Source organism: Chaetura pelagica, unplaced genomic scaffold (assembly GCF_000747805.2).
Source record: "Chaetura pelagica isolate M959 unplaced genomic scaffold, ChaPel_1.0 scaffold405, whole genome shotgun sequence".
Lineage (NCBI taxonomy): Eukaryota > Metazoa > Chordata > Aves > Apodiformes > Apodidae > Chaetura > Chaetura pelagica.
In genome coordinates this window covers 1,880,987-1,905,785 of record NW_009953489.1, presented here as the reverse complement: position 1 = coordinate 1,905,785, position 24,799 = coordinate 1,880,987, and the positions used below count along the sequence as shown (strand labels likewise).

Here is a 24,799-nt window from a genome sequence, read left to right as displayed (position 1 = left end):
TTCTTTCCAAAAAGAGTGGATTTTTAAGCTTCTCAGAAAAAAAAATTAAAATATGCCCAGGGCTCTAGTTCATGTGCATTTATGAAAACCATTTTTCAGTTGACATGTCTAATATGATTCTCAGTCACATCTTAACAGGGCATAGATTCATACACTATTCAGTGCTCTGAAGGTCAAATAATGCTATATTATTGTGTTTTCAGGGTCTTTGAAAATAAGTTGCCACTGAACAAGCAAAAATTAAACCTGAATACAAAATTATGATTAACAACAATTAACAAATGTAATACAACCGCCTTAAATTCCCAATACTTAGTTTAAATTAAAAACAAAACAGTACAAAAAAACCAGCAATACCATCTTGTTAGTCAGTGCAAACACTACGTACAGGGTTTTCAAAGGAAAGCCAAGAGCACCTGATACTTTTTGCCAAGTTATCTGGTTTCTATAATCTTCAAGTTGAGAACTATTGATAATTAAAATAAAAAGAGAAAAACCAAAATTGCTGTTACATTAGTGCATAACCTCTCAAAATGGCTGGAAATTTTTTCAGGTATAACTTGGGGAAATCAACACCTACTACATTAGCTGGAGGACTTAGGCACTTGGTTTACTTCTGATAACTTTACTTGGACAAGTAGCCTGTGTATGTGCACCTACAGTACTAAAGCAAAAAGTGAGGAGGGGGTGGGGAATGGAAACAAAAAGCTGCATCAAAGCACTGCACCACAGACCTGCACAGAACGTTGCAGTGCAAAGCTAATGGTGTGTTAACCCTGTAAAAGTCTCAAGTCCAAATCTCCACCCCCCAGTCTTCAAACAGGAAACAATACTCCATGCAAAGTCCCACAACTAAAGAAAAAGCAGCTGCAACGAGACACAAGTTCTTCTCTCATGAAACGAAATTGAGACAAATAAGTTAGTCTTCCTTTCACTAGATGTATCATCGTAGGATCCTGCTAGTTTAAATAACTGAGTTGTTAGATTTCTACGGAAGCCATTTTAAACAAGAATGGCTCAGATACCGCACCGGATTGCTACAAACTCATAAAAAGCTGCTTGAAGCTTAAGTAAAACAATGTCCAAATTCCATTCATCTGTGGAAAGTGAACGCCTTACCCTAGTAAAGTAAGTTTTTTTTCTTCAGAATGCTAATGCGAGAGGGGCTTTGAAGTATCAAAGAGTCCACAGGAAATGCATGACCCCAATATTATTTTTTTTAAAAAAAATATACATTATATAATATATATTATATATATAAAAAGCTAGTGTAAATGCTTCCATGGTGTGGTCACAAGCTGGAAAGATGAATGCCTTTCAGCTGTTAACCATCCTGCCATTTGCAACGGGCTTTAAAAAGTCATTTTTATCCTCAGACATAATGTGAGTGGTTTGCAGGCCGAGGCTGCGGGCACCGCCTGCTGTGCCGGGCGGGCAGCTCTCATTGCTAACGGGTGCTGGGACCGGCTGACTGAAGCAAGAAGTTACGGGCAGGATTGTTTTCTGCTCCTCCCTGAGGAGAAAAATAAGTTACACAAATATTAAACAAGTACATGCACAAGTATCCGGAACTGAATTGTGTGCATTAAATAAATACTGACATTAACTCATCTTCATCAACAGGCTAAACACCTGCCTGTGGCACGGTATGCTCGGGGTGTTCAGTGCAGGCTGCCTCGTTCTCAAAGGCTGCATCACACACTAAAGGCTACGGAACATACAAACCTAAAATAGTGTATTTTAAAAACTACCTCTCTATGGAGATTTGTGCAAACACTATGACATTGAACCTTTTGAAGTTTGTCTTACTTTCTGTTAACTATAAAAATACTTCTGCATTTTTTGCTTACTGAATGTGAAAGGTTTGTTACCAGCTGGGACAGGTTGCAGTATATACAATGACAACAATGCATACAAACAATAGTACCATCCTGTGGCTTCCAGATTTGTGACCTAATTCTATTTCTTAACAGGTTCTTCTCACTTCACCATGTACACACAGTGCAGATGTCTAATCCAAGTCTGAGCAGGTATGTAGTTCATCCTTAAACAATCATGCTTCAACTATCCTGCTGCTGCTGTTTCTCTAATACTGGCAGGCACTGCTGTTTTTCTAACACTCACAGAATCACAAGGTCTTCACCTAAACTTTGTCTCTTCTGTTCCATTGATTCTTTCTGGTGCTGCTTTAGTGGATGCCCATTCTCTACAGTTGTTCCATTGAGCAGCTGATCATCTTGAGAACTAATACCTAGCTGTATATCCAGAATCTCCTACAGGAGAAAAAGAGAAATGTCCATCAATACTGTCACTACCAGCTTTACATTTCCCTATTACATTCCATGACACAAAACTGATGGAAAATGGAGTCTCATCTTAAGACTCCTTATTTTTATTTCATACTACTGAAATGTCTAACATGTTTTACTACAGCAAAGAGGAAAAAACAATTCAAGGACAGCAATCAATGACAACAGTGGTATAAACATCAGCTGCTAAAAAATGATTTATCAGGTGAGACACAAAGCAGGCAATAAGGACAGTGACAGCTGTTTCACTAATTAGGGGTAGAGAAACAGACAAAGATCAAGGTGCTTCCATCTATGTCACAGGAATTGTGAATTGCCACTACAGAGCTGTACCACAGAGCACAGGCCGAGCAAACAACAGCTGCAGCCAGCACTGTCAGCCATCGTTGGAATGTATTATGGAAGCTGTTCCAGATAAGAACCTTCATTTCTTTTAAGTGTTCAATGCTTCAAAAAGACAATTGGTCCCCATGCCTGAAACTGACACTATAATGTTTTATGACTTCACAGCAAAGGAGGAAATAAACGTAGAAAAAACTGGGGCAGATGCCCAGATCTACCAAGATGAATGAGAAGTGAAAACAAAGGAATGCTTGGTTACAGTAATTGAAATTAAGTCACAGTTAGAACCAGATGAGCACAAAGTTTAAATAAAATTATTGCATTTAAACATAAACTTCAATGTAAAACATTCTTAACTACAGTCTCAACACTGAAGGGAAATGGGCAGATTTCCCATTGTTACTAATGCCATCAAAAGATAAAGACCAAAAGCTCTGACAAAAATCCATGAGCTGTTTTTAGCAACATTAACCACCAGGTATCTGAATGAGAAGTATGAGACCCCTGGTGTTTAAATAAGGCAACTGTTTGATATCACTACAAAGACTAAAAAGCCTTTGCTATCAACATAATAATCTAATTCACAAAGGAATTTTAGAAGATTTTTACCAACTAATGAAAGGACCCATTAAGCTCTTTAAACACACATTTTTGTACTTACTTCTATTTGTTCACCTTGCCCATCAGGTTCATCTGTATCAAGGGCTGACAGCTCCAGTTCAATGTCTCGATCTGGCTTTGTGTCTGCACAGTCTTCAGTATAATCAGTCTAAAAAATAATTAATATGCCCTGTAAATATCAAGTTGGCTTTTCACCTGCTTCACACAACACCTCAGTATCAAAGTGAAAACAGAAGATGCATTTCTAGGACACAACATTTCTACAATACAGAAGAGCTAGTTAGACACAAACAGAACTTTGGGCATAGGATACAAAGATAAATTTAATCACATAAAAGTACTTGAGCTTTAAAATGAATACTGAAGTAGGCATTTCTGTAGAGTCCATTGGAAGGATGTTTAGATTTGTAAAACGTCAGGTACAATGAGAAGTAATGACTGCATGAAATGGATTGTCACACCCTTCCCATATTGTAAATGGATGACTGGAGCAGCACAGTCATTATAGTGATATCATAAATATTTAGGAATAACTAAGAGTTTTAACTCTTAGATAAAATGCATCCACTTATTTACATACAAAAAACCTCAAAGATTTGTGTCATCCTAATTAACCCTTCCTTTACCTCACCATTCCTCAAATCAATTTCCTTGCTTAAAAGGTTTAAGGTGAGACGACTGCCTTCATCCAGGGAATTCCACTTCTGCTGCATGGCTAGTGCATTGGCCTCTCTCTGAAGTAACAATGAGTTACTTTTGGCCTAAGGAAAGAGACACACCAGTTACCAATAGGTACACTTAAACCATGTATGGTCAAACAAAAGCAAAATAAACCAGCTCATAAAAGAACCACGGTTCTCTGGCTAGAGGGGTAACAATGTATCTTTTTAATATACAGCATTTATTTTGTTTTGCACTGGCTGATATGTATCAAGCCCACCACTTTCTCCCCAAAATGGCTTTATTGACTTCAGCAGAACAGCTCATATTAGTAGTCCTTATGCATCATGTTAAGTATTGCAGAAGTAGTGTCAAGTTAACCCTTACTAATAATTTTGTCAATTGTATTATTTTCTATATGCTACACCAAAATAGACTATCACCTTAGTAATTTTTTAATTAGAAAACCCACATGGTGTAATATCTGATCTTACCTGCTGTAATTCAATACTCAATAGATCTCCAGTGCTGGAATGCTTTCTGTGACCAGACAAATCTGTAACTATGAACCTGTCCCTTTAAGAGAAAGAAGGCAAAACTAGGAATTAAAAACAGGTTCTCCAACTCAAAGGCCCCATAAGCTTCCTTAGCCTATCCATGTTAGATTTTTGGACAGAAACTCCATGATTGAGACAACACTCTTCATTTGGGCTCACAATACCCCAGGGCATTCTATGACACACACATCCTTATTTTACAGATCAGTAAGCTGTGGCAAGAAAACTTGAGAGAAACTACTCCAGATGACAGATGCTGAGGTGACAGTTTGGCAGCACCTGCCTCCAAGTCTTTGCTTAGGTCTCTCAAGGGATACGTTGTTAGTAATTGGGTATTAGCAGCTGCACTGAGTGTCACAGACTACATAAGTTTTAACCTAGTTTTTCAAGGGCTTTATGATGGACAGGAAAAAAATAATCTTTTACTTTAAAATTACGAATGTCTTTTAATAGTTTCAGATTTCTCCCTTCCCCCTTTCAGGGTTCTGAAGAACAGCAGGCTACAGGCAATGCTTTTAAAAGAAGACAGGTAGAGCCCGTACCGTTCCGCATACCGTGCTGCTGGCGTCGAGTCTGAGCCATAGGCACTCCACCTGGAGTCCACAGCATTGACATAAGGGACATAATCTGTAACAAATTAGACACCATTCGTTATCTTCTCTGTTCTTACACTGGGATATTCAGGTATTTTAACTCTTTGCATCTTCCTTGCTGCAGCAAGTATGAGGATGTGTACCACACTGTCACACAAAGCCGCTGCTGGTACCTGATACGCTGATGGGCTTGGTAGCACTTCCTTGGGAAGCAGTGGCCTGGATAGGATCCGTGGTGTGATAACCCGTGCGGGATGACCTGGAGATCGCACCCCACTTGGAGATGATAGGTCCATCACTGAATGGGATTATAGGGTCTTCTTCCTTTGCCCTTCTCTGTGTTTCAAATAAATGCACTCTCCTTTTAACATCCCCACTGTCCAAATCCTACATATTTGGGAGACACAAGATATATGGACTCATCTGAGGTTATTCAGATTCTTCAGCTGGTCAATAATGTTCTGCTTATTGTTGCTGAATACAATGCTGAAAATCTGTCAACTAAAGAGCCAAGATGGGCTTCAATGATTTAACAACTGCCTTTTAATGGCAAACTGACCACGAGAAAGCCATTGCTAGAATAAATAATTTTGCTTTTCCAGGCTTGTGTTTCCAGGCAGAAGTTCCCGTGTGCTTTAGTGCCCTTCAGTACCCTTTCCGATACTTGAAGGAGGCAGTATCAAAGGCTTGGGATGAGATTAGTAACACTTTTTCATAGAACATAAAGGTAACTGCCTATTCTATATAGCAGAAAGTCTCCAAAACCCATGTGCTCTTACACCCAGAGATGAGCTGCATTCTGTGATTCATACTACCTATTTTTTTGCTCCCCAGTCTTTCATTTAGCTGTTTTTAATCTCATGGAAATTGGGCAACAAAAAATAAGAATTTTATTCATAGCATTTCATGCTGTCCCTGAAGTAAATACATTTTTTATTTACAAAACTGGGAAAAGATATTCCAAACAACTTCAGGTAGGCAGAACTACTTTAAAATACTATGAATAAAAGCTATCAACTTTAAAAAAAAAAAAAAAAAAAAAAAAGGCTTGTTTAACCAAACAGCAGACACTTCAGGATGTGTCATTACCCTAATGAGATGGGATGCAGAGAGCCCTACCATTAACACCGCGTTGGAATTGGCAATCACGTCCTTGGGCTCGGAGTCAATTGCATTTATACAGGAGCCAATAGTGCCACAGGACCAGGGTGAGTAGTGAGAGAGATGGTCTTCCTCAAATTTAGTTCCACTTATATCACTGACACTCTCCGAGAACTATGGAAAAGTGAATAAATAAGCAGCGATTAATAAAAACAGGGAATTCAGTATTAAATTAAGAAAAGACATTTACTACTATTTAATTATTTCAAGTCAAACAGGGATTTTTAACCAAGTCAAGACTTGACTCAGGGACAAATGTAACCCATTCAGTCAAATTTTAAAGCAGTGAAGCTGTCACAAAAAGGGAAGCTGTGCCACTCCAAATAACTACCTGGTCTGCCAAGATGAGACTGATCAGTGTCACTATTAGTGGCAGGTTCTTCAGGCAAATACCTACAGTAATTAAGCTGAGATGATGAGATGAAGCCATGCATTTCCTTTAATGTATAAGCCAGTAGCAGATAGAAGCATGACTTGGAACCCTCTAACCTGGATGAAAAGGACTAAATCCTGATCTAACTGGAATGTACTCATGAGGGACCTTAAAAGACCTTTTCTGCATAATCAGTCTAAAACCTCCAATACCACCAACAGAACTGTCAAACCACAACAAAGAGTGCTTGGCACAGTGGTTCTCAAACTAGTTTCTTGGATGCATGTACTTTACACATACAAAATAAATTTCAGAAGATTTTTCTTCTGCAACACATTTGTTGAGTTTCCATTCTTGCTTACAGAACTTATCACAAAAGTACAGTGTCCTACCAATGCTTTTTGCCACTTCCAAGGGATGTGTATTCCCTGGCACTTGCAGTCTGATTCAGTCTACTCATTATGGCCTAATACCATGTGAAGTATGAAAGGGAAAATCCTAAATGGAAAACAACTGTTGTCCCCTACACAAAAACAGGAGGTTCATAACACTACTTCAATAAAATTACATTTCCTTTAGTGAGGGTAAATTGAATCACTTCACTTCTTAACCTTTTTCCAGCAATCACGTTTAGCATCACCTCAATATTAAACAGAATGCATTCACTATTAGATACTAACTTCCTTTTGCTAGAAGCTTAAATTAACTTTATGAGCAACAGAAAACCTTTACTAGAATCATTAAATGTCATTTACAGAAACAAGAGGGGAACATAAAGATGTTCTTTGGCTTCCCACCTCTGTGCTGAAATCTACACTGAAGAGAGGAGAAGGTGGAGTTGGAGATGGTGTTGCCATAGGAAGGGCTGATGATACCAGAGGAGTCTTCTGTGTGTGGTACTGCGCCCATTGCTCTGGCTTCCGTCTTAGCTGCTCATCATAACCAGTCTTCGAATGACCACAAGGCTCCTAGCAACAACAAGGACAGGACTGCAGATCTATCACACTATCCCCAGAAAGCAAATTCTTGCATGGGACACACCTGGACTCCCAAATTCCCTAGGATCTGTAACCTTCCTTGATATCACTAGAAGAATTTCAGAAGCTGGTCCATGAATGGCAACCAAATCTTAAATATGTAATTAATTCAAGCAATATGCATGGGAATTATAGGGGCAGAAGGGATCTGGCCCTTATACAGACTATAGTGGTCCATTTTACAAGCCCATTTTCTTAAGGTTAAAAACAAAACAAGAACTTAGTCCAGATCACATGTTTTGATCACTCTCACCCCAAACAAATGCTAATTATCTATCAACTTTTCAGTAATGACCTTCAGAACCAAGACTACATCCTTCCCTTTCTGGCTCCCACTCACCCTTGGTAAAGGCACAGTCCTCTGCTCATTTGGAGGCTGACAAGCCACAGAGTAATACCCATCCAGAGAGTTGTATCTCTCACGTAATGATGTCTGATAGACAGATGAGTGCATCACATCCATGGGAGGTAAAGAATTGCTCCTAATAATATCATCTCGGGGGTACATCTGTGGGCGCCAGATGCGCCTGCTGTCATAAACTGGAGCATACATTCCAGAGGGGACAGGAGGAACTGGTCCATACGGCTGCGGAGGAGGAGGTTGGTAAGGAGAATTCAGTCGGTCTCGAGGGGGAAATGTACTGTAATGATCGGCATATGGCACGGAAGCAGGTGGGAGGGAGGACTCTGGAACGTTATTGGACCTCACAAAGCGAGGAACACAGGGAGCCACACCAGCTGGTACTGTTGGAGGTGGTGGGTAATATCCTTAAAAATTGGAAAAAGGCATATTGAATGTAACCACAAATGACCCAGAATATTACACCTTTTAAAACTGTAAATACTGTTAAGTACCTAGAGAATGGAGAGTCAAGCTTTACACACCCGTTACTGGCCCTATCGCATTTCTGTGGAATGTGATTTCATGTATGACAATCATATTTGCAGATGTAGTACAGACCCCTTATCACCTTGACCCAATTTGGAAGACAGAGTGTCTCTGCCATTGCTCCCATGTACTACAGTATAACCATGCAACTGAAAAGACAGCATCTCAAGCCCTTCTTTGTCCAGGAAGTTAAAATAGTTCTCTAAAATAAAAAGCTATGTTGATAAAAAGAAGTAATTCCGAAGTTCCATAAATAACCATTTCACATTTGGGTTATTCTTTTTGCTTTGGAGAGGATTGTCTGAACCCCTCTATCTTTTGTTCTGAGAGCTTGTGAATGACCCGATGCTGTAACACTTCATTGTTTGCTTGAACAGAAACATACACACTGCAAACTAAAAAAATGACTGAAACCTCCCAAATACACTTGAGCAAGAACAAAGATGCGAAGTGTCCCAGTAGAAGCATGATACACCTCTGGGTCTGAGTCCTGTCTGTGGATATCCTCACAAACAGGGCACAAAGTGAGCAAGCCGAAATAAATGCAGTTAAATGCTAACAAAGGAAAAAGTAGATGAAACGCCTTGAGGTTCAAGCTCTTCTGGATACTGAAGTACAAGTCATATGTCATATAACATACAGCACACAAAGACAAGAACCACCAACACTAGGAGCAAAGTATAGGTCCCTCCCACGCTCAAAGGACCAGATCAGTATCCCATTAAGTGAAGATTCAGCCGATACGTTAAAAAAATCCACAAAACTGAGTTATTTCTCAGCATTCAGGCTGATCTAGAGAGAAATTCAGTGCTTTTTCATTCAGTACTCATCTCACTTACCTGTCTGTGGGTACTGTGGAACTTCATATGACAGCTGAGTCCTGGGATCTTGGAAATATTGAACATTATCAGAATGTGGAGGGTAGACAGGTACTCTGGGAACAAATGGGCTGGATTTTGGAGGTACAGAATTAACTTCTGTTCCAATATTAGGAGGACCAGCTGAGGTAGCTGCTGCTTGGCTTACAGGAGTCTTGGGTGGAGAACCAACTTTACTGAAAAAGATTACCAAGAAATCATTAAGTAGATCTTTACTTCGGTTGGTTCTCTCTCTGTGTACACTCCTATGTAATGTGGATATTGGGCCATGTAATTACCTCTGGAATTTGAATTTTCATACCCCAAACTACTATTACACCTCAGAAATTCTCCCAAGAGAATTCAAAAGTGGATATATATGATTTGGGAGGTACCCAGAAGTTCACATACCACCTTTCAGTGTATTCTGTAGAGGCTCAGTGCTTCCTGGAAAAGTATCTTAACATTTTTAGGGGAAAACCTCAAAACTAGAAGGTTTCCCTGATTATTAAGGGACCATGCACTACATGCATCCTTCTTCGTTTCAGGAAACATCATATTTGGAGCACAAGTCTTTTGTTTATGTAATGATCCAATCATGGAAGATACCAGGCTGAGAACAACAGAATAATGATAAAGAGATTGACCATATGCCTCTATCTATATATACTGCATGGGAATATTCAACAGCTACAACTGATGCTGGCTCTGACAACTCGATCCCACAGACTTTGTGCAGTAGTATCTGCTCTGCAGTACAAGACCTTGCCCAACTCCTCAGCCAGTGAGCACCAGCAACAACTGCACATCAGGACCAGAATCCAGAATCTACTGTTTGCCATCCACAAACTCCACGACAGTCTAACAGCAAAATGTTCTCTTGACAAAAAAAAGTTGCCTACTTTTCAGGTAGTGTTTCTGTAGGGGATCCAGAAACACTAGGGCCATTGGCTCCAGCCTTCCCTCCCTTCTTGGTGTTCTCCAAAGCTCTCAAGGAGGTGTCAGCACAGCGAGGGATCAATTGGGGAACTCCACTTTCTAGGTTAGTTATTCCATTAGTACTTGGCACCATCTTCCCTGTTGCTTCAGGGCTTCCTATGACAGAGATTACATTTCCTGTTGTGGTTGAGACGGTGCTATTTACGCCAACTTTGTTTAGAAGGGGGAATGTTCTCACTGTTGCACTGATTTTTTTGTTCCTCAAGCGGTATCTATAAACAAACACATTAAAAGCAATTAAAAATGCTTACTGTGCAGTTTAATTTATTTGTAAAACTACCAGAAGGCAGGGATTGAGAGGATCACAGTATCAGAAAACTACAGGACTACAAATTGATTCCCATTTTCAACAATCTGTAAACAGAACATCAATGGCTTCCTTGTGACCAAAGATCATCTCTTCCTCTCAGAAGATCTGCAGTTCTTAAAAATGGATTTGGGTAAAAGCTTCAAGAATATATACAGTACATACTATCTAAACAACCTGCTTTATTCCTTAACCAAAATGTAGGTAACATTTTCTCTCCTGCAGGCAATGCAACCAACCCCTGACTCTGAGCCTAGACACAGTTTCAGGAAAGGAAGTTTTACTTCATCTGGGGTAAAATAAACCTGGAATTAGTTTCCAGGTATTGCTTCACTGTACATTCACTTTTATGTAAGGAGCTGTCACTTCAAGAGACTCACAAATCCTCAGAATGAGTAAGTGTACAGAAGAAACCATTTTCAAAACTGTGGAGATTGCTTGGATTTAAATTGAAAAGAAAAAAGCTCTCCCACACTCACTTTTCAAGCTCTTCCTGAGAATGAGCAAATGTACAGTTTGTTCCTCTTGGGCATCCCCCTTGCTGTCGAAGGTCTCGGCACATACTTGTTTTATATTTGCTATTTGGTTGTGGCTTTAAAAAAACACAAACAAGACACTGCAGTTACAATCTAATACATGCTTACATAAAAATAGGCTTAATGCACACACACAAACACATCCATTATATGCTTTTACATCTTGCATCTTTTCCCATCCATCCTGTGGATGGGCTAAGCACTAAGCCCTCGTATGGATCTCAGCACAGCTACCTGCTGCGATCCTTCTTCAGAAACATGAAGTTCTCCAAACCTGGCTGCAGTAAATAACAGCAGCATCAGTTATTCCACAGAAAATGCCGTCAACATTTCAAACCACTAGTAATTTTTCAAAGTTGCATCTTTAAGTAAATGAACATTAAGACATAATGCAACAATCAAATAAAGTTACCTGGGGAGTTTCATGGCCTTTCCTACTGTAATTCTGAATGAAATCCACCAGCCCGTGTACCACAGTCTTTACAGCAACCATTGCATTTTCCAGCTGCTCCCATGTTGGAGATGCTGCATCTACAATTATTAAAAGTAGGCTTGTCATTCTGTCAATTATTCCAATAATATCATAAGTATGAGGCAAGTCTTCTAGTACTTCAAAACACCAGGTGTAGGACAGAGCTGAGCTAGTCCTGAACATTTTATGACACAGTATGCTAATTATCGGGAATTTGGAAACAAGGAAGGGAGGTTGTAATGTTAATAATTTGCTTTCCTACATATGAAAAATAGCAAGAAATGTTTTACAAGCTTCATTTACCTACCTGGATTCGGATCTATGTTTGCCAGCAGCTCCAAATGAGGCCTCAGCCTGTTTAAGTTAGCAGGATCTCCCGTGCGCTGCAAGACAATTGTCAATTCTTGCACACTCTTTGCAAAAGATTCTGGAGATTGGAGCTGAAAAGAGAATGAGCATTAGAGTGCTGCATCTTATAACTACGAACTACTAATCTTAAAAAGATTTTCTTTAAAGTGGTTCCTAAATGCAATACTTGGGTGTCTTCAGATGGCATAGAGAGAGTATCAGTGGAGAGAAATTTAATTTCTCAGCTCAGAATCTGCCCTATGAAGCTTCATCATATGACACCAAAAAAGGGATCTAGATTTTACTGGGAAAACAAATGTCTTCAGGGGGAAAAAAAACGTTTATTCTAGTTTTAGCCAATATTTGATATGACTAGAGACAAAACGTTAACTCAAGCAGTTCTTGGATACTCAAAGCAGTTCTTCATACTCAAATCTAATCTTAACAAAGATAACAAAATCATCCCTTTGACAAACCTTGTCAATAATGGATTGCATGTGTGATTTATGTGCCAAGTCACCATAAAGAAGGGAAGACCATTGTTCTGGTGATATCCTAAGTCCTGCTTCCATGGCAATGTGAACAATTTGGGCATCATGTTCCCTCCGCAAAGCCTCGTAACTCCGAAACTCTTCTTTAAGTTGCATCAGAGAAGAATCCTCATCCCTTTTAGTGACCTATTAAATGGTAATAATTAAATACTCCTCCTTTAACAAAAAAACCCTCCAAGTCCATCAGAAAAAGTTACACAACACAAATAACAACAGTGCTGCTTTTGTAGATATTAGCATATACTTAAATTTCTTCCATTGACATTTAAAGAACAGAATATTCAACTGAGAGCCCACGATACATGTTAAATAAAACTCTCAGGTTACATAAGATATTTGTCACAGGTTTCATTATTTTAATGTTTAGTTTAGCAATGTCATGATAATCATGTTTCAAAATGAAAAAAAGACCCATGAAATAAACTTTTCACTCTTCTTCAGATACATGGAATGGAAATATTCAGTTTAAACAACATATAAAAAATAAGGGGGCTCTTCACTGCAAGGCAGCTAGACACAAAGAGTGACAAATGTTCTGGAACACAGGGTGGGAGCTCAGGCTGACAGCACCCTATATGTATGGTGTCCCCCTCTTGTGGCTGCTGTTGGAGCTAGGAAAGCTCCCAGGCCTACAGTATTCCAAAAGTTTTCTTTAGAATATTGGGGTCAGATTCTCATCTTTGAGAGCACACAGGACAGTCTCTCATGCCTTGCCATGGCCTGCTCTTAAGAATCTAAATGAAGTAAGAAATTATTGTATTACTACACTTCACTTCTTCCTGAAGCAGACCAGGGGTGCTACAGAGTCAGGTTTCATGCCTCTTTCAGGAGAGATAATTCCCAGATGATGGGTGGCAGTTAATTCCAACTAATTCCACATGTGACTATTTGTTCCTTTCGCAGGGAATATTAAATATTAAAATACCAAAACTATTTTATGACAGTTATAGATAAAATCTCATAGTCTACATTATTAAAATATGTAGAAACTGAACTGATGTAATATTTTACAGGTGAAAGATAATACTCCTCAGCCTGGTTCTCTGGTGCTGCACTAGCTCACCAAAGCAAACTTTAAATATTGGTATTTTACCTTAAAGCATGATGCTCTATATAGTAGCTGCACAACATGACCAATGCTTGTTTTAGAGGCCTGAGGAAATCTTGGTTCTAGCCTTTGTACAACAAAAAGTACCAGAACTTTTCTTGAGAGTGCAGAGCCATCTTCCAGTGCCAGTAATACAAGTTTCAGTGCCTCCTCTTGCATAGCTTTACACAAAAGTAAAAGACAGGAAGTGAAATACACTGCCAGAAAACATCAAGGCTATCATATATTAACATCGTACGTAGGAACATCTGAATCACCTTTAACGTAATTTCTTACTACTTTATATTTCACTAATCATACAAAAAAGTCTTTCTAGGCATTAAGAATTTGTTAATTTAGAAAAAATACTGAGAAGTACTCTAAGCACAGCCAACTTAGAGAGCTAAAACTAATTTTCAGTAATAAACACATCAGTAGTGAAGTTTTTATACTGTTCTCCACTGTGCAGTCTTGTAGTCTTTGTCATTTTGGACATCTCATCAATGCTACACCAGTAAACTGTATAAAATCCATATGGGAAGAGTAACAGCACTACTATAATCAGCTACTGAAGTGAAGCAGCAACTATGCCCCATTGAAACATAGTTTCCTACTCCTTGCTGTGCTTGCTTTTGTAACATTCTTAACTAAGAATTTCCCGTTTCTATCAAAGATATAAACAAAATCATTAAAAACCTTAAAATGAAAGGATGCTGCAACTGATTGTATTTACAGCTCAAGTATGAACAAGGGAGCATCTGCCATTTCCTAGCCAATCCCCCTCACAGGCAGCAGAACAACCTGCCTGTGTTAGTTACACTGAACTACAGACTGTGCAGAAACCATGATTCTTCACACTTCTTCAATGAGATTTTTTAAATACTTCCTCACAATTCCAAAGATAATTTAATAAGGGGAAAATAATCATAGAATGGTTTGGCTTGGAAGGGACCTTAAAGATCATCCAGTGCCAACCCCCCTGCACGGGCAGGGGCACCTCCCACCACACCATGTTGCTCCAAGCCCCATCCAACCTGCCCTTCAACACTTCCAGGGATGGGGCAGCCGCAGCTTCCCTGGACAACCTGGGCCAGTGTCTCACCACCCTCACAGCAAAGAATTTCTTCCTAATGTCTCACCTAAATCTCCCCTCTTCCAGTTTTAATCCATTTCAGATTTTACTAACTTGTAGTCTTTATTTTTTCCTCCTTACTTCTCCCTGCCCAAACAGAAGCAATAACCTCTTCAACCGAACAAAGGAAATTTCCAAAGACTGTTTTTTCTGTCAAAAAAGGTATTCCTAAATATTCTCTGTTGCTGATTCTACAGGTACTTTACCTGGTCCTAGAAACTGGCATCCTCGTGCCCTGACAGCAGCCCAAAGATTGGCAGAAAGCTGCTGAGGATTTTGGTGCTGCAGGATCAGCTCTGTGACCGTTCTCTCTCCCAGAGATCGAGCTGCCCTCATGGCCCTGACTCGTCCCTCCTCCTCCACCAGCTGACAGTTCACCAGTGTCACCAGCTTCCGCTGCATCGGGCGACTCAATGCGCTCTGGTTCAAGCTTGCAACACCTTCAGAGAGAGCAGAGGATGAAAACCAGTGCTTCTCATCAGAAACATTGATCTGAGGAAGGCAGAAGGAGCCTAAATAAAGGAGTCCTGTGTGTCCTTATTTAGGACTTTGGTCATGGATATCTTCTCTTCCGCACCTTTGTGTAATTAATTATCGCAAATAATTTTAATTAAAGTCTTAAACTGACATAAAACCCCTCCTTTAAACTTCAAGGAAAGTTCAGCTTTATTTTTTCTTTGGTACCAATTTAGTACTAATGTTTTGCAAACTTAAAAAAATCCATTGTCAAAGGTGTGAATAAGCTCTGAAAGACATAAGGGAAGATTTATTACAAAAAGGAGAGGATTATCCCATTGATACCTAAAATCAGTGCTGAAAACACAGTTGTCAAAAATGAGTTACATAAAAATTCCACCGTTGAATAGGGACTCACCTTTTCCTCCACTTAATGGCTTTAAGTAGAGTGCCAAATCCTCAACACATTTCTTTGCTACTTCATAATGTTTGTTCTCTCCAACATTACTCAACTTTACTGTCTGATGATCAGGTACCTGAAAAAAAGGAAGGGGGAGCAGGGGAGAAAAGAATTACATCTACCCAGCTGCCCCACCTGATCTGCCAGTGCTGCCACCACCACCACTATTAATGACATAACACTGCAGATGCACACTACTTTTCTGAGAAGTAAAAGACAGGACCCACCCAAAGCATGTAGAACATAAAAAGGAGTAACAAAAAGGACTCAAGATGAGATCTGGGTGATGATACTCAACACATTAGGATAGAAAACAATAGCCAAGGTCTAATGAGGAGATGCTTAAAAGATGATCAAAGAACACAGGACTTGAGAGGATGATCAGTGTATAGGATCAGCTTGATTTACTACAGAGAGGTCAAGGTAAGTTATAAGACAAAATTAACTGGCAACAAAACATGAAAAAAATTCAAAGTTATAAAATAATTTAAGCACAATTTGGGTATGCTGAAATCTTCAAAGATAAGAACTAGCAAACTTAACTTGGTAGAAAAAACCCTCAAAGTAGAGTAACAAGGTCAGACAACCAAAATAGAAGGAGCATTAGTCACATCACATTCAGTGATCTGAAATACATTTCAAGACATTAGGAGACCAGGAAAATGAAGGCTGTAAGATCAAGACAGTGATTTTGCATAAACTTAGAAATAAATAAAAGAAAGGAATATGTGAACTTGAGAAACAAACCCACTTCGACATATAGTGCTATTACCAATATCTGTGCCAAGGCATGTCATAAGACACTAAAAAACAAAGTAAAAAGCATCTTATTGCATCCCCCAGGTGTTACAGTAACATGAGAAAGCACACCAGTCAGCACAAGGGGCACAACTGAGCTGTCTCCAAAAGCACAGAACTGATTATGCAAGGGCTGTTTGGCCACAGGCAGCACGGGAACATTCCTGGCCTGATCCACCAGGGTCTGGAAACTCAACTGAAAAGCCACCATCACCGTGCATGGTTTGAAAAAATTACACACACTTCTGCAACTTGGCTGAACAGCTAGCTACTATTAAACTTGTGACATGTACAAACCAGCCTCCTTGCAAGAGCACGATGGAGGACTGAATCTGCAGGTTCACTTCTCTAATGACAATTGGGACAGAAAATTGCCTCATTCCCAATAGGTGTCTTTCTCCAGTCACTGCTCAAGAGCCTTTTCAGACCAGAACTCAGCTTACAACTAGATCATGTTCTTATTTAATTAGAATAGGATGGTCCTGAAAAAGGTGTAGTTGCTTTTCGAGTATGCAAGGACTTACAATTTTTAGACTAAAACAAGGGAAAAAGATCAGCAGACATATTGCAACTGGCATGTAAATGGTAATAACATGAAGTGGCAAAACAAAGAGCTGCTTAAATCATACCTGGGCTCCAACTAACTGGAGGAGTGCAAAGTTTACAGGAAGCACATCGATGTCTGTATTGATGGCAGTCTGGTCGAAAGGACATGCCTTGCGATGAAGCTTGTTGAGGCAGGTCTTACAGACAGTGTGGGAGCAACCTAAGCTGATGGGTTTGTGCACATTCTCATCAAACTCGTTGTAGCAGATTGGGCAGGACAGAAATTCTGTCCACTGAGCTGCCTGCACAGGCATTGTGGAAGCTGGACACTTGTTTAGCAGGCTAGCAGACCATTATTTCACTGTACTATGTTTTGGCAGCTGTAAGTGAATAACAGAATATTTAAAACATGCTTTCTGCTAATTTAGAATTCTTTTTAATTTTAAAAACCCCCACCATTTCAGTATTTTACCAAATAAAACTAAATCCTTACAGTTTAACACTCAAAAACTCCAGCTTTTTTAGTTCAGTACTTGCACCAAAAAAGGCTCATGAACTGAAATTAATGAAGTGTATAATAAATTGAAGTTGAGTCTATTCACAGTAAGTGGCATTAAAGTTCTTCTCTCAGGATTACATACACCTTTAGGGTAGGAAGAGGAAGACATTCATCAGCACAGAAAGCGTAAAGGCATAATTCACAATAACCATCTCACACCATCTCATCTAACCTCAAGTTTCCAAAACCCTGAAAAGACATTAAATAACAAAAGCTGAGAATAATAAGAAAACACTAAAAGGATGAGAGATTAGTTTTTAGATTTATAATTCTCTTGTTACTTCCCAGTTTTCTCCCAAGAGCCCATTGGAGCACTCAAGGGCAGAGGCTTGTGTTTAGTTTTGCTTTTCACATCTCTACCTTACACAACAATGCAACTCCACTTCATCAGCTCACAGTGAAAAAGCCTCTGGTGTGCTCAAAGTCCAGATATTTAGGACAAAACTTACAATAAAGCAAGCAATAATTTTGGTTGGCTTGCTATTAAGTCTCTTCACATGAAATACCTCTGTGCAAGTCGTTCACATAAATGTATTCCAAAGAAAATATATATAAACTGTATAAAAACTGTTCTAAAAGGCATCCCATTTTATGTAACTCACGTTCTGGCAAAAGATAACAGGCCACAGGAGTTCATCAAAGTGTTTTACATTCATGCTTTGGTCATGAAGATTTACATTCACAGATTGATCTAAGAGCTGCACCACCCCACCCCTGCCTGACAGGTGCCACCATGTTGACTTTCTCTGCAACCTAGAGACCAGTTAGTTCAGTTCAAGGCTATGAACAAACTTCCCTAGCAACTTGCTAGAAATGCAAATATACAAATGTTTTAATTACATGTTTAACATTATTTTGTTTTCCTCTGATGATAGAAAAAAGGTAATTATTCTGAGGAAGCTGAGATCTCACCTGCACAGCTGAATTCCTAAGTTTTTACTGCAATTCCACTGGTGGCTGTGCTACAGATTAATTAATGCTAAAGTATCAGACCATTGAAATAATTGCTAAAACACCAAATAGACTATCTGTGGATGTATTTTATGCTAATTATGACCATCTGTTTAGAAATCCTATTTAGTACTATGAACATTCAATGCCCTTTAAATAACAGGATACTTGTACAAGATGTCCTTATCTCAGTGAGCTTTTCAATATTATGCAGTGATTTTTCCCCAGAATTAATTCCCATAGTAAGTGCAAAATACAACAAAGTTTATCCCTTCAAAACCAAACTGCTGAGGTAACACCTGCAACATAAGCCAGAATAGTCACACATTGGACAGAACAGACTTTCATCAAACTTCTAGGAAAGCACAATCAAAGCTCTTGCAGAGATGACAAAAGTGGCAGTCCTCTTTAATCTACTATTGCTACTTGTGTCTTTTAACCAAGGAAACTCAAAAGCAAAACAAACAAATGCAAAACCAAACAATGAGCCAACATGCCTAGAAATATTTTTAATTCCTCTGTAAAGAATCCCACTATTTCCTTCAGCACAGCTACTTCAGCTCCCCTACCATACCAGCAGGACAAGGGATGCACAGAAATGTAGTGTAAAGCTTTGCAGTCAACACTTGCCTGGGAGCTTTTTGCCAGCATCACCAGAAATGTCATGATACTAACACCAACACTGCTGACCTAGAAATACTACTCGTGTTTTTTCACCATAACCCAGGTAACAGCACAAACTAGATGCCCCTGAGAAGTGTGCTACTGCCATGACTCACAGGGAACAGTCTAAGAAAAGGCTGCGACACTTGCAGCTCAATTGCCAACACGTCGCTCGTCACTGACAATCTCCTAATAAACAGTCTCTGTTTCCACACTCCTCATTAATTACCTCACATTCAGAAATCTCTGCTCTGAGACAGCACCCACATTTAGTTTCCACAGATACTTCAGAGAGCAAGAAACAGCTCCTTCACTATTTACAAGCCTTTAAAATATAGTTATTTTCTGACCAGCACAGAAATGAAACACAGCAGATTCTTAAAGTGTGCACCACTGATTTTTTAAGATCCATCTCAGAGCATTTAATCATCATAAATGACAGATTCCACTAAGCATGTGCTGACCTTCAGATTTTTGACAGGAAACAATCCAATTAAATCAGCAAACAGCTGGGGAAAGCTCTCAACTTCTAAAACTTCCAGCAGCCAGGCACAGAGGAAGCCTCCATACATATTAGGCATGCCAGCCACCCTGCCATTCTCACTCCAGTGTGGTAAGGAAACAATCTCACATCTCCCAATTATCATGTCAATGTCTACAAAAAACATAAGCCAAATATTTAATAGATTCTTGCTCCTTGTCAGAATGTATTTCAGAATGTCCCCCTGATGAGCAAATTTCTTCACTGCTACAAACTGAGCATGCACAAGAAGAAGAGTAGCATGAGGGTGGGAAACTAGACATCATTTTGGTTTTGCTTTAACAGACAATACACTTGGTTAGAACAATTACCCTTGGTCTATCTGCCCATTGTGGCAGACATGCTATCTAGGTCTACACAGACAGAGCTTCTCTTCCCTGTTAAAGTAGAAACTCCCTGCAAAAAAACTCCCAAAGAAATAATTGATACAGAAATTGGCTGAACACACAGCTTGCAAAGACACTGCAGGTTTTACTTGAAAGAAGTTTACACAGGATACAGTAAATTTTATAGTATGACTCTCAGAAGCAATACTTCAGATGACAAACTGAAAAACACGTAAGGCTAAGTTCAGAAATTACATAATAAATAAGTATTATTACCACTGGGTAATTTTCTAACACAATAACATTTTCCCATTGCAGTTATGGTTGCAATGGAGTGCAGTTACAATGATAAATGACTGATTTTCTCATGATCGTTTTAGACCAGATGAAACTGGAAGGTGAGGTGGAAGGGAGAAAGATGAAACCCCAACACCTGCACCATTTACAAGTGATGGAAGTTGTATGCTTTAAATGTTCTTATCTTACCTTAACTTCTACCTACCTAATCCCAAGATATTCTCTACAACTAATCCAAGTATTGTACTTACTTAACAACCTTTTGGACATGATACATATAATTTAATCCTGATTCTCTACAGAAACCAAGTTTAGGTGATCATGCTTTCTCTTAGTCTGTTCCTCACCCATATGAATCTCAGGACCCCTGGACCACTTTTGACCAAACCTGATAGAGATGGATCACATCTGAAAGGCATACATACATTCCCTGAAAGATGGTGTCTGGAAAAAGGTCAAAAGCCTCTCACTTCTCAGGAAAGGACAGGACCAGGCTCAGCAGTTATCTCTGTCTACTTTTCTGATCTATCAGCATATACACAACAGCCAACAAGAACCCAGCCCAAAACATTACATTTTGTTCAGATATAACAAACAGCTACTTGGAAGGCAGGGACATGACACAGATCTGTACAGTTCCAGCGCTTGTTATGCACAGCAAGGAGAGGTTCCAAACCCCACGGCAGGACACTGAGCCAGCACCCTGAGCTGAGCATCACCTGGGCTAGCTAGTTAGGAAGTCTGATGACAATGCTTTATGTCTATCTTTATACAGAGCTTAGAGGCCTAACATCAGCAGGAGACATTGACTTCTCCACACCAGAAATTAACAATCTCAGGAGTTCAACAACTTCACACAAAACCAGAGCAAGGGGGTAGTCTTCAGTTACTGGTGTTGGTGTTGCCTTATATCTTAATTCTGGGACTAGATTGCTCACCTACACTAAGAAAAAGAAATTACTTTTAACCCATGTTTTCATCTTACAAAGAAGCATCCAAACATACACATAAAGAGATGGAGCAATTCCAGTCCCTCCCCTTGAAGCTATTCCTCACACATAAAAGGATTCAATATTAATCAAAGACAACTGCAGCTTCATCTTCAGCTGCTTGAGCAGACAGCTTGGATTTTGCTTCATTTTTAAAGATCAATTAAGCATTTTTATTAAGCAGTCATTGAATCAAACCTAGGCATAGTTCTTTGACCAAAAAAAAGAAAAAAATGCAGTGCCTTCCTCCCAGCTCCATGCCCCATTTTCTAGGTAGGATGGTGAGCATGGTTCCCAGGCTAAGAAAACTTTCTTCTCTTCAAAGTCAAGCAGGTTCAACATGAGTAGGGAGCAAACCCCTTCAAAGCTGCACACTGCCCAGAGCCAGGGCATTTACCAAAATGTGAGATATGCAGGTTTCATCCCTCTTCTGAGGGACAAAGGCTTGAGCTCAGTTCCCCTACAGCCTGGGCAAATGCCTAGGGAAAAAAGAGAAGCAGCAGCAGCAGCCCAGAAGTGGCTGTCCTGCAGCCCCACCTTAGGGCTGCTTTATCAGGCCCTCAGTGGGACACAGGCAAAGACAGGTCTAATAAATAAAGCTTTTGTGAGGATGTGAAGTGGGGTGATTCTGTCAGTGCTCAACAAAGGAAACTCTTCCCTACAGATAAAGGAAAATCTTGAAAAACTTGTGAAATGACATGGTATTTGCAAAAATTAAGGTAGTTCAATTAAAATCTCACTGCGGATTTAAGGCTAAATCTTAGAATTATATTGATTTTTAATCACTATATTAAAGAGTCCTTTATCTTGACTCACTCTTAATATTGACTGCAGAGATCCCAATATTTTATTTTCTTTTTTAATTGATGTCCATTACTATTTTCCATTTCTGCAGATTAATCATTGCTTTGCACTACAAGAAGGCAGTTTTTTCAAGCCTGCCCTCTTTCCTAAGTTATTTAGTTCTGAAAATTCTGCCTGAGTAAAAAACTGAAGCGTCTATGTAATCAAGTTATTAGTATTATTCTCCAAAAGGGCTGGAATCTTTAATAATTTCTCTTCAACAGCCACCATCTACAGATCTCAAAAAACTTGTGTCATTAAATGCTTAGAAAAGGGCCATCCCTGTAATAGCTTTGCACCATCCAGCTATCACAGCTTGAAATTAAAATAAATCCTCTTTACAGAGCAGACTTGCTTATTTCTGCATTCCATAGTATATGCCACATCTAAGTCTCTTTTTATCACATGCAAATTCTATATATAAAGCAGAGTCCTCAGTGACCATTAAAGACAGTATTTTAATGCAATTTTCTCACTGCCTGTTAATGCTTCTGGGAGTATCTACAGCCCAATTCAAGTTCCAGAAAAGTTATCAAGGGAAGAGTTGGGAACACACTAGAAAACATACCTCTCTCTAGACTATGTTCTGCCAAAACACCTATGGGATGCTTCACTTGCTGTCTTCTTAAAAATTTAAAGCTTAGATCTCTCCTTACCTAAAATGTGGCTGAAGAATAATTCCCTACAAACAGTGGTACAATTCACTAATACGAAATTAAGTTCAGGTTGCTCAGTGGCTGCCAAAGTTCACCCAGTTCAGAGATAAATCCACCCAAGGTATCACCAGAATCAGTATGTCCTGTAGCTCATAAGAGCTCCTTCCTGTACAAGTGTGGCAAGTAGAAACCCTCTTAGTAGATTTTAAGTTTTCCATACCCTTATGTCATGGTACTGTGGGATTTTGTTTGTTTCGCAGGTGTCACTGAAAGGAGAGACTGTCCTTGCTCAAGCATGAAACCAGTTCAGCTCCTGTAACAGTATTGACTTGTCAGGACTACCTGAAGGGCAAATAAATGGAAGACTTTCTTTGTCACCAAAATCAGTTGAACTTACTCCAAGTAGAGAGAAAGGGAATCTACTTCTAAGCAGATCTGTTTTGACCACAGAATTCCTTACTCTTCATTAATATTTTCAGAGAATAAGGACCCTCATGTACAGCTTAGCTCCCCACGCCTTTCTTTTTTTCAAGCACAACCTCCATGCTTCAACTATGCAGTTTACAAAAGAGAAATCTCATATTGCAACACTTTCCAACAATATCAATTCCATCCTGAGACATGGGCAAGAAACCAGAGGGTTCTGTTGGAGTCTGAAAATCTTTTTTAAGTTTGTACAGATCAGCTTAATATGGATTTTTCCCTTTCATTGAGATTGTTGAATCAGTAAGGAGAGACCCCTTCTATTTATCCCATGAGGGGTACACAAAATCTTACCAATCATAACACACACCTGACAGTGATGCTGCTAGCTGTTACCCTCTGGATATTGTAAATATTCTATCACTGTAAACCAGCAAGTCTTAAAGTAAAAGAGGTCAATGATCTAGATTAGGACTTAAGTTTGAAACATCTCACGCACTGACACCAGAATTGTTGGCATTTAATATGTTTTAGAGAATGGCCGTGACCTCAAACAAGACAAGAACACAAGTTAATAAGAAACCTTTTCTTTGGGAAAGCTTTGCTTGCATTGCAGAAACAAGGAAAAGTTCATTAACAAGGCATGTAACTCTCAGGGAAGTGGCTGATGACAAAAATTAAGAACTCAGTGCTTCACAGAACAACACATTAGCAACACAAGCTTCAATTTCTAGAATTTCTACAGATACTTAACACAGACCAAAGGTCAAATAACAGCATTTTGATTCAGATTTACAATTGTACTTGTTGGTTCTCTTTTAAAATGAGAAAATATCTTCTGTCACCATGACAAATTTACACCCTTGTATTCTGAAGGGCTGTTTTAAATTTTTTATTTAACATTATGGCACAGCCCATATAATGGGCATGAAAGAACCATCCTAAGAGTTGCTGCAGAAATTATAATTAAACCCAACGAAAAAGAAATTTGCCCTTAAGGTAAAACAGATCTACATCATGTATTTTCCTGGTTGTCAGCCCCAAAACTGCCATTATTTTCTCCCAGCACAGCCACACGCCATCCCATTTAGAGCCCTGGCTGTAACTGAACACCCGCGGCTCTGCTCCCACCGCTGCCGGCTCTGGGCTTTGTGCTGACTTCCACGCTTCCTTACAACACCTCAAGCATCAGCAGAACCAAAACACGCTTTTCCTGCTCAGTTGTTTTGCTTTTTTTGTTTAAGACACATCAAACACGACACGACGGGTGCAGCCCTGTGTCCGTTCTCCACCACTGCCCTTACACAGCTCCTCACCGGCGGCAATGCCCGCGGTACCGGTGCCGTTCCCCTCCGTACCGGAGGACGCCACCGACTCGGCTGCTCGGTGCCGAGGCCTCCTGCAGGGCTGCGCGCGGGGGAACCGGGCGCCTCCCGCCTTCCCTTCGCCCGGTGCCTGCG

General features: G+C 39.6%; 1 protein-coding gene across 1 annotated transcript; it reads right to left on the bottom strand.

Moving 5' to 3' along the window:
- Positions 1-1,317: 1,317 nt before the first annotated feature.
- On the bottom strand, positions 1,318-17,436 carry RC3H2 (ring finger and CCCH-type domains 2). The gene is made up of 20 exons (XM_009998833.1): positions 17,175-17,436; positions 15,706-15,823; positions 15,038-15,271; positions 13,706-13,881; positions 12,538-12,738; positions 12,021-12,153; positions 11,654-11,772; positions 11,185-11,297; positions 10,302-10,610; positions 9,382-9,596; positions 7,994-8,421; positions 7,414-7,584; positions 6,202-6,357; positions 5,256-5,469; positions 5,032-5,116; positions 4,427-4,508; positions 3,899-4,033; positions 3,313-3,420; positions 2,125-2,273; positions 1,318-1,513 (listed from the first exon to the last, which is right to left on the bottom strand). Exons 1-20 carry the CDS (start codon positions 17,403-17,405, stop codon positions 1,318-1,320), a joined length of 3,573 nt encoding a protein of 1,190 aa, XP_009997135.1. The 5' UTR covers positions 17,406-17,436.
- Between the last annotated feature and the right edge of the window lie 7,363 nt (positions 17,437-24,799).

Coding starts and splice junctions, on each gene's coding strand:
- RC3H2 (XM_009998833.1), bottom strand. CDS start 17,405: ATGCCTGTGCAGGCAGCTCAGTGGACAGAATTTCTGTCCTGCCCAATC. Junction 4,034..4,426: donor TGAGTATTGAATTACAGCAG/GTAAGATCAGAT, acceptor CTCTTTCCTTAG/GCCAAAAGTAACTCATTGTT. Junction 1,514..2,124: donor GGTGAAGACCTTGTGATTCT/GTGAGTGTTAGA, acceptor TTTTCTCCTCAG/GGAGGAGCAGAAAACAATCC.